Below are 14,764 nucleotides of genomic sequence, written 5' to 3'. Positions count from 1 at the left end.
CAAAGGTGAAAAACAAAATGTCTGAGTCCTCTCTCCTTCCCACTACCCCACCAGCCAATTCCAGACCACCGCTCTACTGCCAAGAAATTGTGGCAGGCAAGGCAGAGGTCTCTTGAAACCCTGTGCCTCAAGAGATTTTTAAGCATCACCCACAGATTTTAAGCATCACTTGTATTTCTTCAGATTACACATGATGATGATAGAAAAGACAATTATATTTTCATTTATCCCACGTGCTACCAACAAAGTTGAGAGGTAGCCTGAAATACTCAAGTGTGAGTGTAGGTGCAATTCAGCACCCGCCCTTCCCTATTCCTCCCTTAAAGTATTTTGAGTTAAGAAAATAGGGGAAAGAGAGGTTGAGGATTAATTAATTGCTGCTCCAGGGGAAGGGAAGCATACTCTTCCAAAGGAGCAAGAAGGGCAGAATTAGACTTTTGTTCTAGAGAGTGACTAACAAACAGGGTCAGAACAGAATAAACAGGAAAGAGCTGCTTTAACCAGGCAAACAGCACCTACAGCACTGTTCTCCCCATCTGCCTTAGCAAAACAAAACAGTATTTACACAGAACGACAGCCTGCAATGTCAAAATGCATATCAAATAGGATGGTCAAAAAGACACCACATGTATAGCTCATTTCCATTAATACCTTTCTCATCACCCCCAGTGATTTCCAGGTATGGAGGAGGGATGTAGTTTGGGAAAAAAAAAAAAACCCTCCCTGATTGGAGGGTAGGGGAGCAGGGGAGAGGGATGCTGAGTGGATTCACTGGGTGCTTATGTGTCAAGAACTCGGAGTAGAGGTCTAACTCGAATCTGAGATTTCTAGAAGTCAGAACCAAAGAAAATATGTGAGGATGTCATTGTTCCTTGTCGTCCCTCGGTGTCCTAAGGGATTAGTTCCAGGACCCACTCGGATCCCAATATCCGTGGATGCTCAAGGCCCTTATATAAAACAACATAGTATTTGCATATAACCAATGCACGTCCTCCTTGCATCCTTTAAATCACCCCTAGACCACGTATAATACCTAATACAATGTAAATGCTATATAAACAGCTGTAAATACCATGTAAAAACTATGGAATAGTTGCCAGGGCACGGAAAATTCAAGTTTTGCTTTGTGAAACTTTCTGGATTTTTTTTTGGGGTGTGGTACGCGGGCCTCTCACTGTCGTGGCCTCTCCCGTTGCGGAGCACAGGCTCCGGACGCGCAGGCTCAGCGGCCATGGCTCACGGACCCAGCTGCTCCGCGGCATGTGGGATCTTCCTGGACCGGGGCACGAACCCGTGTTCCCTGCATCGGCAGGTGGACTGTCAACCACTGCGCCACCAGGGAAGCCCTCTACTGGCCTTCTTTACATCCACAACTCTCTGGGGGATTTAAGGAAAAATGCAATTTTTGTTTCGTTTTTTGGCCACGCAGCTTGCGGGATCTCAGTTCCCTGACCAGGGACTGAACCCAGGTCATGGCAGTAAAAGCCCAGAATACTAACCACTAAGCCACCAGGGAACTCCCCAAAATGCAGTATTTTAAAGTACTATTTTTTTCCTAATGTTTTCTCGGTGTTTATGGTAAGGTCAATGATCTTTTGCAACCTTCCACATCCAACCTGAAAATAGAATCAAAAGAGGCATTTCTAAAAATTGAAATTAGACAATCCTTCTTTTAAAATATAAGTCAACCTGTTAGGAGAAAGAGGGGTATTCTCCCAACATGAAACACAAAAGCCTACGTTTTATGTTGTGTCGTAGTGAGCACTCAATTTAATTAACTAAACTTTATTTCTCTTAAGGATACCAAATCTGGTGGCAAGTAAACTAATATTTTTTTGTTTCTTTTCACAATATTTCAGATTTTGAATATTTGAACTTTCCATCAGAATAATGTCAAATGACAGCACAAAATCAGAACATTCATCTAGAATTCATCAGAAAAATGATCCACAACAGGTCTCTGATAGAACATTTTTCATTGACGCTTCTAATCAGAGCTTGCTTACCATTCCAGCGGAGATTTTAGGCTTACGAGAATTAGAGGAAGTGCATCTGGAAAACAACCAGATTGCAGAAATCCCCAAGGATATTCAGCATTTAAGGGATGTCAGGATCCTCTACCTGAACAAGAACAAGCTGAAGAATCTGTGCCCCGAGCTGGGGAAGCTGAGCAACCTGGAGGGCCTGGACCTGAGCGACAACCCGCTCCTGGCCTCGTCCCTTCGGGTCCTCGGCGGCATCCGCAAGTTGCGTGAGCTCCGCCTCTACCGCACGGACCTGGCGGAGATCCCCACCCTCGTCTGTAAACGCCTTCACCACCTCGAGCTGCTCGGACTGGCGGGAAACCACCTGAAATCTCTGCCCAAGGAAATAGTGAACCAGACCAAACTGAGGGAGATCCACCTGAAGCAAAACCAATTTGAAGTTTTCCCTCTGGAGCTGTGTGGTCTCTTCAACCTGGAGATCATCGACCTGGATGAGAACAAGCTAAGTGCCATCCCAGAAGAGATTGGGAACCTGACGAAGCTGAAGAAGCTCTACGTGGCCTACAACAGCCTGCCTGCTCTCCCGGAGTCGCTGTGCCAGTGCTCCAAGCTGTCGGTGCTGGATTTATCCCACAATCGCCTCCACTCCGTCCCGCACACCCTGGCCGAGCTCTCGCAGGTGACGGAGATTGGGCTGAGCGGGAACCACCTAGAGAAGGTGCCGCACGTCCTTTGCAGGTGGACCTCGCTGCACCTGCTCTACCTGCACAACACCGGCCTGCGGGTGCTGCGCCGCCCCTTCCGACGCCTGGTTAACCTGCGCTTCCTCGATCTCAGCCAGAACTATCTGGAACGCTGTCCATTGCAGATCTGTGAGCTGCAGAACCTGGAAATCCTGGCGCTGGATGATAATAAAATATGCAAGGTACCGATCCCCTTCCTGGCTGTCGCTATGCTCCCACCAAGGGCCCTTCCGGCCCTAAGCTGGTGTAGTTCTGTGTCTAAACATCAGGAAATTCGAACTGAGTTTACGAGTGAAAATCCGGGGTTAACAGATATATCCAACAGGGTCACCATTTATGTTACTTTTCCTGCTCTGAATAGCAATAGTGATCATAAATGGTAGCTGATGTTTACTTACAATATGTATGTGCCGGTCACTGGGCTAAATGTTTTACATGTATTGATATTATCCCATTTAATCCTCACAATAACTTTTCGACGTGGGTGATATTATCCTCAATGATCTATGAGGAACATGAGGCATGGGGAGCTTAACTAACTTGTCAAGGCCACACACCTGTACATGAGAGAGTCAGGATGCCAACCCACAGCACTGGGTTGCAGGGTTCATGTTCTTAACAAGACTACCTCCTACCGGGGTTTCCTGAAACAGCAGAGTTCTCTGACACATACAGCCTTAGGCTTTAATGTTCCATTCACGGGAAACTGCAAAATCAGTTTGTCCCTAGAGAAACTCTCCCACATGTGTGCAGGGTGGTGTGTTCAAAAACGTTCATGGTAACATTGTTGATAATCATGACGTACGGGAGATAATCTAAATGTCAGTTGGTAGAGGAATTCGCAAGTAAATTGTGGTATGTTTGTAAAATGGAATACTACACAATAACTTAAGTGAACTGGAGTTATACGTGCCAATGTGGGTAGATCTCAAAAGTGTGATGTTTATTAAAAAGTAAAACACCTAATGGCAGAATATTATATCACATATAAATCTTTAATCACACAAAACTACATACACACAACACACAACACATTTTATGGATATTTTTATATGTAATAAAAGTATAAAAATATGTACTGGAAAAAAACCTCACAAAATTCCTAATAATGGCTGCCTCTTGGAAGAGGGAGGAAGTCAAGGAAATGAGGATGGGATCATAACTCAATTTGTTTGTTTGTTTGTTTTTGCGGTACGCGGGCCTCTCACTGTTGTGGCCTCTCCCGTTGCGGAGCACAGGCTCCGGATGCGCAGGCTCAGCAGCCATGGCTCACGGGCCCAGCCGCTCCACGGCATGTGGGATCTTCCCGGACCGGGGCATGAACCTGTGTCCCCTGCATCGGCAGGCGGACTCTCAACCACTGCGCCACCAGGGAAGCCCCAAGTACTCAATTTTAATTGCAGTAATTCATTTTGTTCATTAACGAAAGGTTTGGATGGCGGGTACAGATGCTTTTTTTTTTTATTTTATGTTTTTATTGAAATATAGTTGATTTACAATGTTGTGTTAGTTTCAGGTGTACAGCAAAGTGATTCAGTTGTGTATATATATGTTTCTTTTTCAGATTCTTTTCCATTATAGGTTATTACGGATATTGAATATATCTTTTTTTTTCATATTTGAAAATTTAAAAGAACAGAGTTCTGTTAAAAGCAAAAGACAACTGTAGAGAGAGAGAAAGGGAGGTTTGGAAATCAACAACAGTAACCAGATATTAGGTCTGTTTTTCCTAGCCGTGAACAGCACTCTCATGTACTTCATACATTATAAAAGACCTAGCCTTAAAGTTGTTTTTTGTTCTTTTTTAATCTTTTACTTGACTTTCAATTTCTAGGACTTTGGGTTTTTTGTTTTTTTTTTTTGTTTTCCTCATTGCTAGAGAGTTTCAAAACTGCCTTTCAGGAAGTAAATATTTTGATGATGACTTTAAGATTTAGGAAGAGAATCAATCTCTACTTAAGTAGCAGCCCACCTTGGAGGATTTTAGAGGTTCTATGAGAAGCCCTCTGCCCGGCTCCCAATTCTTCTGCAGCTCATGTAAGAAATTCCTTTTATAGTGAACAAAGTCTGTCATTCCACAGTTGGGAGTGAAAGGCTCAAAATATAAAGCACCCTTGGGAAGTTCACTTAAATCCTATTGAGTCACGAGTGATACATAACCCTTCCCTGTGAGACATTTTAAGAAATCAGGGTGGAGGAGGGAATCAGACACAGATGGCTCCTTAACAAAGATTAGCCTCACCCAACACCAAGTTTTACTGCAAGTCAAACTGCACCTAAATGTGAACACGTTCAATGTTATTATGTTGAACATGAAAATCTCCATGTACCAGTGCTTATTATTCTTCAGTTCTTATGATGGTATTTCTGCGGCTTTTGTCTTCCTTTTTCAATTTCCTATTATGCCTCCAGCAACCTCCCAATGCATTTCTCTCCATAATGACACGTTGCCTTTAAGCCAATGCCTTTTCACACCCCAAAATTTGCCTCATGGGCTTCTGGCGCTAGAAGCCTGGCCAGTTGCTTTTTCTTTCCTAGATGGAGGCAAAAATAGCTAACTTTCAGTGTGTATCTAGATGGATTTTATTTGTATGGTACATTTCTATTGTTGACTGAAAAAAGACAGACAACCTAAAAGTTGAGAATTATGTTTTATTTGGTGGACAAAACTGAGGACTTAAGCGGGGGATGCAGCCTCTCAGATAGCTCAGAGGGTCTGCTCCACAGAGGGAAGGGAGGAGCCGGGATATATAGGACTTTTTGCAACAAAGACCAGGTAGTCGGAACTTCAAAAGATTACTGTTAAATAAAGAAAACCAAATTCTCAAGTTAAGGAATTTAGCGCATTTCTGTGTATGGGAAGATGCAAGAGTCTGGGCTCACTGAAATCATTCCTTTGATATGCACCTCAGCTATCTAGGGCCATTCTGAGTCTCCTCAGGGTGCACCGTGGAGGGTGACTGCAGTGGCTGAGGGCTTGGGAGTGGGCAGCCCATTTGTCTCCATCCTGAGTTCCCTCAGGGCTCACTGTCAGGTGGCTGCAACATCTTTTGTTTTACTGATTTGGCTGGTAAGATTTTTCATTCACACTATTAAGGGGGAAAATTCAACCTCAGAATGGCTACAGCTCAATTATAGTGTCAGCAATAATTGTTCTCATTTGACGCTCGGCAGGTTTTCTGTACATCCAAGTTTACCTACACTATACTTTGATATGACTATGATGGGATTAATTATTAGATCTTAAATATCCTGGGGAAAAAAATCTTTAAAATTCAGTGGGCTTTTGAAAAAGAAAAGCTAAACCTATGAACGAAGGAAACAGTAATAAGAGTGAAATGACTAGGTTATAATGAAGTGGTTAGATTGAAAACTCTTTCCCCATTATTTTGGACTGCATTGAATGCAGATGCTTCCCATTGAAGGGATCTAAGGGCCTGATGAAGAATTTTGAAATAGCCAAGAAGGAAAGCTTAAACATCAGTTTCCCTGGAGGTTGACTTGTTCTGAGTTTTTTTTTTTTTTTAATGTTAATAAATAAGTAAAACTGTAAGCAGTTTATAACTTTTTAAGAAAATGAACCCTCACACTACACAATAAAGAGAAAAATGGCTTATGGCAGATTCCAAGTATATGAGACTTTGGCCTGTAGGTCAAAAGAAAGCCCACTATAGAGATAATCTATTCACTAATTATTTACCTATTCCACCCATCTAGAGAGAGATTGGGTTGAGCCAAACCCTATTAACCATTGTCATGAAAAGTAGAGTGGCAGATTAGGGAATGGGTGGGAGGAAAGCCCAAAGGCTGAAGCAGGGACCCGTGAGGAAGGATTTGCCAGGGAACTATATTTCAAAATGAGTTAAGAAGCTATTAAGACACAGAGTTGGGCCTTTTTTCCTACAAGAAAATAGGTATTTCTGTAACATAATCAATAGGGTGATTGTGTCACATATTTTAAGAGTGAGATTTTTCCATGTGGTTCCAGAGGGCCAGAAAGAGGCCAATAGGTGGATGTATTAGTGACACAGATTTTTGGCTTGACAGGAGAAGGAAATTTGGTAAGTAGTGGTCTTCAGCCAATGAGCTTTTCATCCCAGGAGGTGGTGTTTAAATATGGGCTGGATGGCTAGCATGGAACGTGTTCCACCACCATATTAGAGGGTTAGAATAGACCTTTTTAAGGCCTTCCAACTCTGAAAGTCTGGGAGTGGGAGTCTGTGAAATGCCTGCCTAATACCAGGACAGATAGCCTTGGGATTCACTGGAGGGCAGAAGATATAACAGTAATTCATTGTTTCCTTCCAACTGAGATTTTAACTAAAGTTTCAGAATTGCTGAGCTAAAGCCTTTAAGGGTGAGAGGTCATGTCACTAAATGGATCAGTTCCAATAACAGAATTAATTATGAATATTATAGTTGCAATATTACACTAATAAGCGTAGTACTTTTTCTTTCAGTAGTGTCAAGCATTTGATACACTACAGCTTAAAAATTTGCAATAAAGTAGGTTAAAAATTGCTCTAATTTTATCCAGTGCGTAAAAGTAAAGAGCAGAGAGGCTGGGGGGAAAGGTAGAACTCCAGACTTTATATATCTATGAGTATAAATACTATATATGCAAACATATGGGCTAACTTTTCATCAGTAGGAGATGCTAAATTGCTCTACTTATTTTTTAAACATTCTGCCTCAAAACTAAAAGCCCAATTTATTTTCTTACTGTTAAAAATAATCTTGACCTGAAACTTATCTTTTTGGAATACTTCCAGTTACCGTCAAACTTTGGTTTACTTTCAAAACTGAAGATTCTTGGACTAACCGGAAACCAGTTTCCTTCCTTTCCAGAAGAAATCCTTTCTTTAGAGTCTTTAGAGAAATTATACATTGGCCAAGATCAGGGAGCCAAGCTTACCCATATGCCAGAATGCATTAGGAAACTCCAGGTAAGCCTCCCCAAACGAGCAGGCAAAAAATTATACGCCCTGATTCCTTAAATTGGCTGATACTGAGAAGACATGGTGTTGTTCTCACAGGTTGCATGTGGAATCATCCATACAAGATTCCTAGCTCCCAGCAAGCAGTCACTGTTGCACTTTGAGGCTCCCACTGTCTTCCTAAACAGCCCCGGGATCCATCCTCCAAGAACATTTTATTGTAGTTGCTCTTGGATATGTCAAGCCATACTTGTTTCTACTGTGTGCTTTGGCATGTTTTATTTGCAGAAACTGAGCCATACCACTTTGCAATTAATTTCCACTTTTAAAAACTATTCCCTGAAAATGATACTATTTTGAAGTTAAGGTATCATACAGATGACATGGTTGGGAGTCTGCATTTTGGATGGGACAGTCTGATTTCCCTCCCTGCATGGTGGAAGGCGTATCATGGTGTACTTAACTATTGCACCAGGTTCATGCTGAAGATGGGTCCACAGCGCTATGCTAAATCCTAGCAAAGCAACAAGATGACATCATTCAAAGTAGCCATACCAGTGTGTCTTTATGTATGTGTACTTTAAATATTTTTTTTCATGTTCCTGGTGCTACACTTTAATAATGATAAACTAGGTGTAACTTTAATAATGATAAAGTAGGTGTAACTACATAACTCCCAGTCCTGGAACTGAGCAATGGCATGTACAGAACAGGTACGTCTCACCTATTCCTAATTCTCTATTCCTTTGCCCTGTGTTCACAGAACTGCTTTCATCAACTTGCTCCTTGTACATGTCACGCCACACTCTCCAAAATCTTAGGGTGAAATGCAAACATTAAAATCTTGCCCAGTGAATCTGAAAATAGTTAACCTATTCTCTGTACATTTTGGTTACATCCACTTGGGCAATGTTGGATTGATGTCTGTGGCAATTGCAATTCTGTAGCAACTGCCACAGAGAATTAGCTGTTGAAAGGGAGCAGATGATATTTGTAGTTAAATGATCCAAACTGTTTTTCCATAAAGTTCTCGTGAACCAAATAAACACTAGATTCCCATGTTCTCTTTTCCCTGCATACGTGAGAACCGCAACTGATGGCTTAACTCAAAAATAATTGTAGTTTTTGATGATGATTCTTTAAATGTGTGTTTTTCCCTTTACCCCAATGCATAATATCCCCATTGAAAGAACATGGAGGGAATTCCCTGGTGGTCCAGTGGGTAAGACTCTGCACTCCCAATGCAGGGAGCCCAGGTTTGATCCCTGGTCGGGGAACTAGATCCTGCATGCATGCTGAAACTAGGAGTCCACATGCAGCAACTAAGACCCAGAACAGCCTAAGTAAATAAATATTAAAAGAAAAAAAAGAAAGAACATGGGAACTCACAGGTGATTCTGGTTACCATAATTCTTTTATCAATGTAAGGGTCATTATGGTATACTCTCATGTTATTTCAGAGTCTTAAAGAGCTGTATGTAGAGAACAATCATCTCGAGTACCTGCCTGTATCCTTGGGATCGATGCCCAACTTGGAAATTCTTGATTGCCGCTGCAATCTGATTAAGCAACTTCCAGATGCCATTTGCCAAGCACAAGGTGAGGAATCTCTGTAGATCCACAGCCCAGTGGAGTTTGAGACCAGCGTTGAAGGCTTCCTTGCCCTACTAAAGATCAATCTCAGTGACGAGAGCTTAGACCTACCCCATCACCTCCTTGCAGAGCTTCCTAGTAGTGCGGGGAAGGCCAGGTGCCAGGTTAGCACAGCTAAGAGCCTCACAAAGGCAATTAGATTGTTTATTAAGAATTGAAAAGAAAATAGCAACTGCTAAGAAAGTTAGCATTCATCCATAGAGTCATTATGCCATGAACAAGAATTTACTGAATACCTACTATCTGCCGGAATTTGGAGTTGGGGGTCCTGTATTAAATTTGCTTTAGGTCAATAAGTCACTTGAATAAAAGGAAAAGGATTGACCCAGAGTAATGAAATTAGCAAGGGGGGACTTTTGGAGCTACATGATTGACATGAGAAATCATACATGATTCGTATTTGAACATGCAAACATTTTCCACTAGGCTAAACCACTATTTGTAAATCCATCCATTCACTGAACAGGCTTTTGCTGAGATCCTACAGGAAACAAACAAAAACTTTTTCTTTGCCATAATGTGCTGAATCTTCAGGTTTATAGATGTGTTTTCAAGCTATGACTTATTCTTTAATGAAAGGAGGATGAAGGAATATGAGTGGAAGCTGTTGCCTACCCATACCCATAGGACATAATTCAAAGATTAGCGGCAGGGGTGGGTATGAGGTACTCCTTAGTCATGCTCCAGACCATGCATTTTTATCCTCTCTTTGATCCCTGGAGCAATGGAAAGTTCTCAACATTTTTTAGTATTTACTATTTTCCTGTCTCTAACGCTGATTTACACTGGCTCCAACAACTTTGAGTTGTTATGAAAAAGAGAACTTGGTTTGCCTCATTAAATGTGCCGTCTTTTGTTACATGGCATAGGAGGAAACATTTCAAAGTGATTGGACTCAAGAATGCATGCTTTAATTTTGCTTGTTTTTAAGACAAATTCATTATTTAAAAAAAATCATTTCAGCTTTGAAAGAATTACGGCTCGAGGACAACTTGATCACCCATCTTCCAGAGAATTTGGATAGTCTAGTGAATCTAAAAGTTCTGACACTGATGGGCAATCCCATGGAAGAACCCCCAATGACAGTGTGTGCCGAAGGCGCTGAGGCTGTACGGGCGTACCTTAAAGAAAGAAGAAATATGAAGACAATGGCGACAAAGGTAAAATCAGCAAAAATTTTGTATAACGTATTCACAGTTGCTTGGAGTGGGATTAGTGTTAAACTATAGATATATGAGGCTGCTCTTTACACATCTATACCTTGAGAATAGAGATTCTTATTTACTTTTATATCCCCAGGGCTAAGCGAGAGAGTTTTTAACATCATCCTAGCATTTTTTGTCTTTTCTGTTCCTTTTCTCTGTGTCAGATGAGAAGCCGACAAATAGGCAAAAGAAACCAAAACTTCAAATTCCCAAAGTATCTAAAACTGTTGGACTATTCACTGGAGTGAAAAGCTTATGTTAACAACGTCAGTAAGATGAGACTGAAAAATTAGAAATGAAAGCATTTATGGATCAGAGGTCTAGAGACCAGAGTTCTGCTCTGCCCCTAACTTAGCATCAAAGGGCTAAGAGCCCTGTCACTCTCCTCCTTGCCCACCAAGCCCATTGAAACATAAGGATATCCCAGACAGCCCAGGAACGTGTCCACTTCAGTCAGTATTCAGTATTCTTCATTCAACTGGTCCAAACCCCCATCATCTCAAACCCAGATGACTGCATTAGCCCTCCAACTAGTGTCCCTACTTCCTCACCTGCTTCCCCTGTGATACATCTTCCACTCAGCAGTCAGACCTACGCTGTTAAAACCTAGGTCAGATCTTGCCATGCCTCTGCTGAAGTGGACAACTCTCCATGTTACCTGAAATAAGAGTTAGTCTTTGGTCTGTAAGACCCTTTATCAATGGCCCTCAATCATATCAGACCTAACATCCTCCCTTTCCTGGTAAATATTGTGTGATACCTCCTTTACGCTTCTGAAATTAAACTCATAGATAATATAAGCTACCACAAACATAATTTTAATAAATCAAAATAATGCCCGAGCTGCAACATAAAGGAAAAAAGTTTATGTTAAAATATTAATTTTAATATGTATATACTCAGGAATGAAAATAATATTTGGGGGATACTTCTTAAAAGCATTTTGAAAAGCCATGCACCCTCTTGCACATTTTAAAATTGATATTTAACCTTTTTTGTCACTAAGTTTAAATCATTGCAAAGGATTTACTTTCCAGTGAATTTTACATACTGACATCTTAAAATAGAGTTGTTATATCAGTATTTTAAATGTATCCAATGGAATCTAAGTACCATTATGATTTGGTATGTCAGTAGACAAGTTCTTATCTTACATGCAAAAATTTTATGTCATTTCTTTTTCTTCTTGAACGTGTATTTCCATTCCACTTTCCCCTCAGAATTAACCTTAGTGTGTGTGTGTGTGTGTGTGTGTGTGTGTGTGTGTGTGTGTGTGTGTATGTCATTTACGGATCACCTCATACTTCTAGGCTACAAAAATATTTATATAAATTAAAATTTTAAATTAAAATTTTCTTCTATGATCACAGTGTTGTAATGTTCTGGATTGAGTCTTAGTGAAATTAGTAGTAGTATAAAATTGACCAAAACAATATAAAATCTATTATAAATTTTGATATTTAATTATTTGACTTACAGGAGTTTTGGAAAGACTTTTTCACATAGTTTATACATTCTTGCATAACTATTAATTATTGCTAGAATGAGATAAAGTTTGGCATCAGTTCCATTCTTATTTTTTATTTTACAGATGAGAAACCTCTCAATTTAAACCTCGTTTAAATTCTTAAGTTGACAAGAATGGAAAAAGGTGTTTTTTTTGCCTATATTGTTTTGTTTTAAGTGACAGGGCCTCACATATCTCTGAACTTCTTCCAGATATATCCCCCAAATAGATAGCAGGCTCTAAGCTGACAAATTAACTTCACTTTTCTTGAAGGCAAAGAGCCGGAAACCACCTGACTTATAAAAGGATTGGTTACCCAGTCTTTAGAGCCAACATCAATATTATTATTATTTTAATACATTTATTTATTTTTGGCTGCATTGGGTCTTCGTTGTTACGTGCAGGCTTTTCTCTAGTTGCAGCGAGCAGGGGCTACTCTTCATCATGGTAGGTGGGCTTCTCATTGCGGTGACTTCTCTTGTTGAGGAGCACAGGCTCTAGGTGCACAGGCTTCAGTAGTTGCAGCACATGGGCTCAGCTGTTGTGGCTCGCGGGCTTAGAGCACAGGTTCAGTAGTTGTGGCTCACGAGCCCAGTTGCTCTGTGGCATGTGCGATCCTCCCAGACCAGGGCTCGAACGCGTGTCCCCTGCACTGGCAGGCAGATTCTCAACCACTGCGCCACCAGGGAAGCCCCATAAATTTGTTTTCTAAGTCTGTGAGTCTCTTTCTGTTTTGTAAATAAGTTCATTTGCATCTTTTTTTTTTTTTTTTTAGATTTATAAGGGTTTCAATTTAATGAGATGGTCAGGGTAGGCCTCATTGGGAAAATGACTGTCTTAGCTCAGGCAGCCATTACAATGTATCATAGCTTGGGTGGCTTGAACAACAGAAACTTATTTTCTCACAGTTCTGGAGGCTAGAAGTCCGGGATGGTCCATGGTGCCAGCATGGTCAGTTTCTGGTGAGAGCTCCCTTCCTGCCCTTCTCACCGTGTCCTCACATGACAGAGAAAGAGCAAGCTTTCTGATGTCTCTTCTTATAAGAGCACTGATTCCATCATGAGAGCCTCACCCTCATGACCTTATCTAACCTCATTACCTTCTAAGGCCCAATCTCCAAATACCACCACATTGAGCATTAAGGCTTTTCAACATACGAATTGCGGGAGCAGGGGACACAATTCAGTCCATAGCAATGACAATTGAGCAAATTCTTGAAGAAGTGGAGGGGTGAACCATCTGAATATTAGGAAGAGTGTTCCAGGCAGAGGAAGCAGTAAAGGCAAAGGCCCTGAGCTGGAGCAGTGCCTGCGTGTGTCTGCATTGCTGGAGCAAGTGAGCAAGGGGGAGACAGTTAAGAGATCAGGAGGGAGGGGCAGATTGGATAGGGCTTTGTAAGCCATTGCAAGGCCCTGAGTTTTGGGGGGGGGGTGGTTGTTTGTTTGTTTGTTTTTGTTTAAGACGTGGATTTATTTAGAGAGATACACATTCCATAGACAGAATGCCGTCCATCTCAAGAGGTGAAAATGACCTTGGTAGAAACATACTCCACAGACAGAGTGTGGGCCATCTCAGAAGGTGAGAGGCCAGGACTTGAGTTTTTATTCTGAGAGAAACAGGGAGCCACTGGCAGGTTCGAAGAGTCTACTACAGAAGAGATTTCCTGAACAGGTGCGAAGGAATAGGATCTCAAGAACAGGTAAGGGCCGCCTGTAGGTAGGAGCGCAGGTAGTCCAGGAACAAGAGGAAGGCGGGGTACAGGCATACCCATTCCCCTTGCTGTGCACTGTCACCTCCGCCATCTGGCAAATTATACAGTCATGTATTTATTGTTTATCGTCTATTCCCCTCACTGGGATGTGAGTTCCACAGAGTCAGTGACATTGGTATTTAGCTGCTGTTTCCCAAATGTCTAGAACAGTGCTTGGCACATAAAGCACCAAATACTTGAAAAATGCTTTGCCTGGATGACTGGCCAAGTGAGAAAGAGAGAAAATAAGGTTCAGAGTTCTAGTGACATTCATTCTCCACATCTTGAAAACTACATACCAGAACAAAGAGCTGTAACCATCCCCAGTCCACTGTGGTACGAGCTGATGCTGTTCTTGTTTTCAGATTCAGGCATGGTGGCGTGGAATAATGGTACGCAAAGGATTTGGGAAATTTGAAGACCTGCTAAAATTGCAAAAGAAGGGGAGGAATTCTCCAAAAGATAAGAAAGGAAAGCAGGATGTAAAAGGAAAATCTGTCAAGAAAAATAAGAAATAATTCTATAAATGTATGAATTGAGGTAATGAACCCTGATGGATTAAGAATCTCTAGGAATTAGAGGCCTACCACACAAAAATTATTCACAGAGTTACGGTTATATATAAAAATAAAGGTTCTTTTACTGAAATGTTGATGGATAAAAATGCTATGATGACTGGGAATTGCTTCAGAATAATATCAGGGAGAGGTAAATGTGAAGAATCCAACTGAAACAAGATTGGCCAAAAAGAAGCATGTGATAGGTACATGGAGGTTCACTGTACTATCATGTCTACTTTTAAAACTTTTAATTATGAAATAATTCACAGGAGGTTCCAAAGAAATGTACAGGGAGGTCCATGCACCCTTCACCCTCCCTCAGTGTTGACATCCTACATAACTATAGTATAGTAACAAAACCAGAAAATGGACCTCACTACCAGCCACAGAGCTTATTCAGATTCCATCACTTATACATGCACTT

General features: G+C 41.2%; 1 protein-coding gene across 1 annotated transcript; it reads left to right on the top strand.

Annotated features, from left to right (window-relative positions):
• The first annotated feature begins 1,890 nt into the window (after window positions 1-1,890).
• LRRIQ4 (leucine rich repeats and IQ motif containing 4) lies at window positions 1,891-14,298 on the top strand. Its single transcript, XM_060010156.1, has 5 exons — window positions 1,891-2,910; window positions 7,501-7,674; window positions 9,126-9,264; window positions 10,282-10,478; window positions 14,146-14,298. The coding sequence occupies exons 1-5, from the start codon at window positions 1,891-1,893 to the stop codon at window positions 14,296-14,298; spliced, it is 1,683 nt and encodes a 560-aa protein (XP_059866139.1).
• The last annotated feature ends 466 nt before the right edge of the window (window positions 14,299-14,764 follow it).

The sequence above is a fragment of the Delphinus delphis genome, chromosome 4 (assembly GCF_949987515.2).
Source record: "Delphinus delphis chromosome 4, mDelDel1.2, whole genome shotgun sequence".
In the NCBI taxonomy this organism is placed as follows: Eukaryota; Metazoa; Chordata; class Mammalia; order Artiodactyla; family Delphinidae; genus Delphinus; species Delphinus delphis.
The sequence above is the reverse complement of the archived record's forward strand: the minus strand, read 5'-3'. Positions and strand labels throughout refer to the sequence as shown.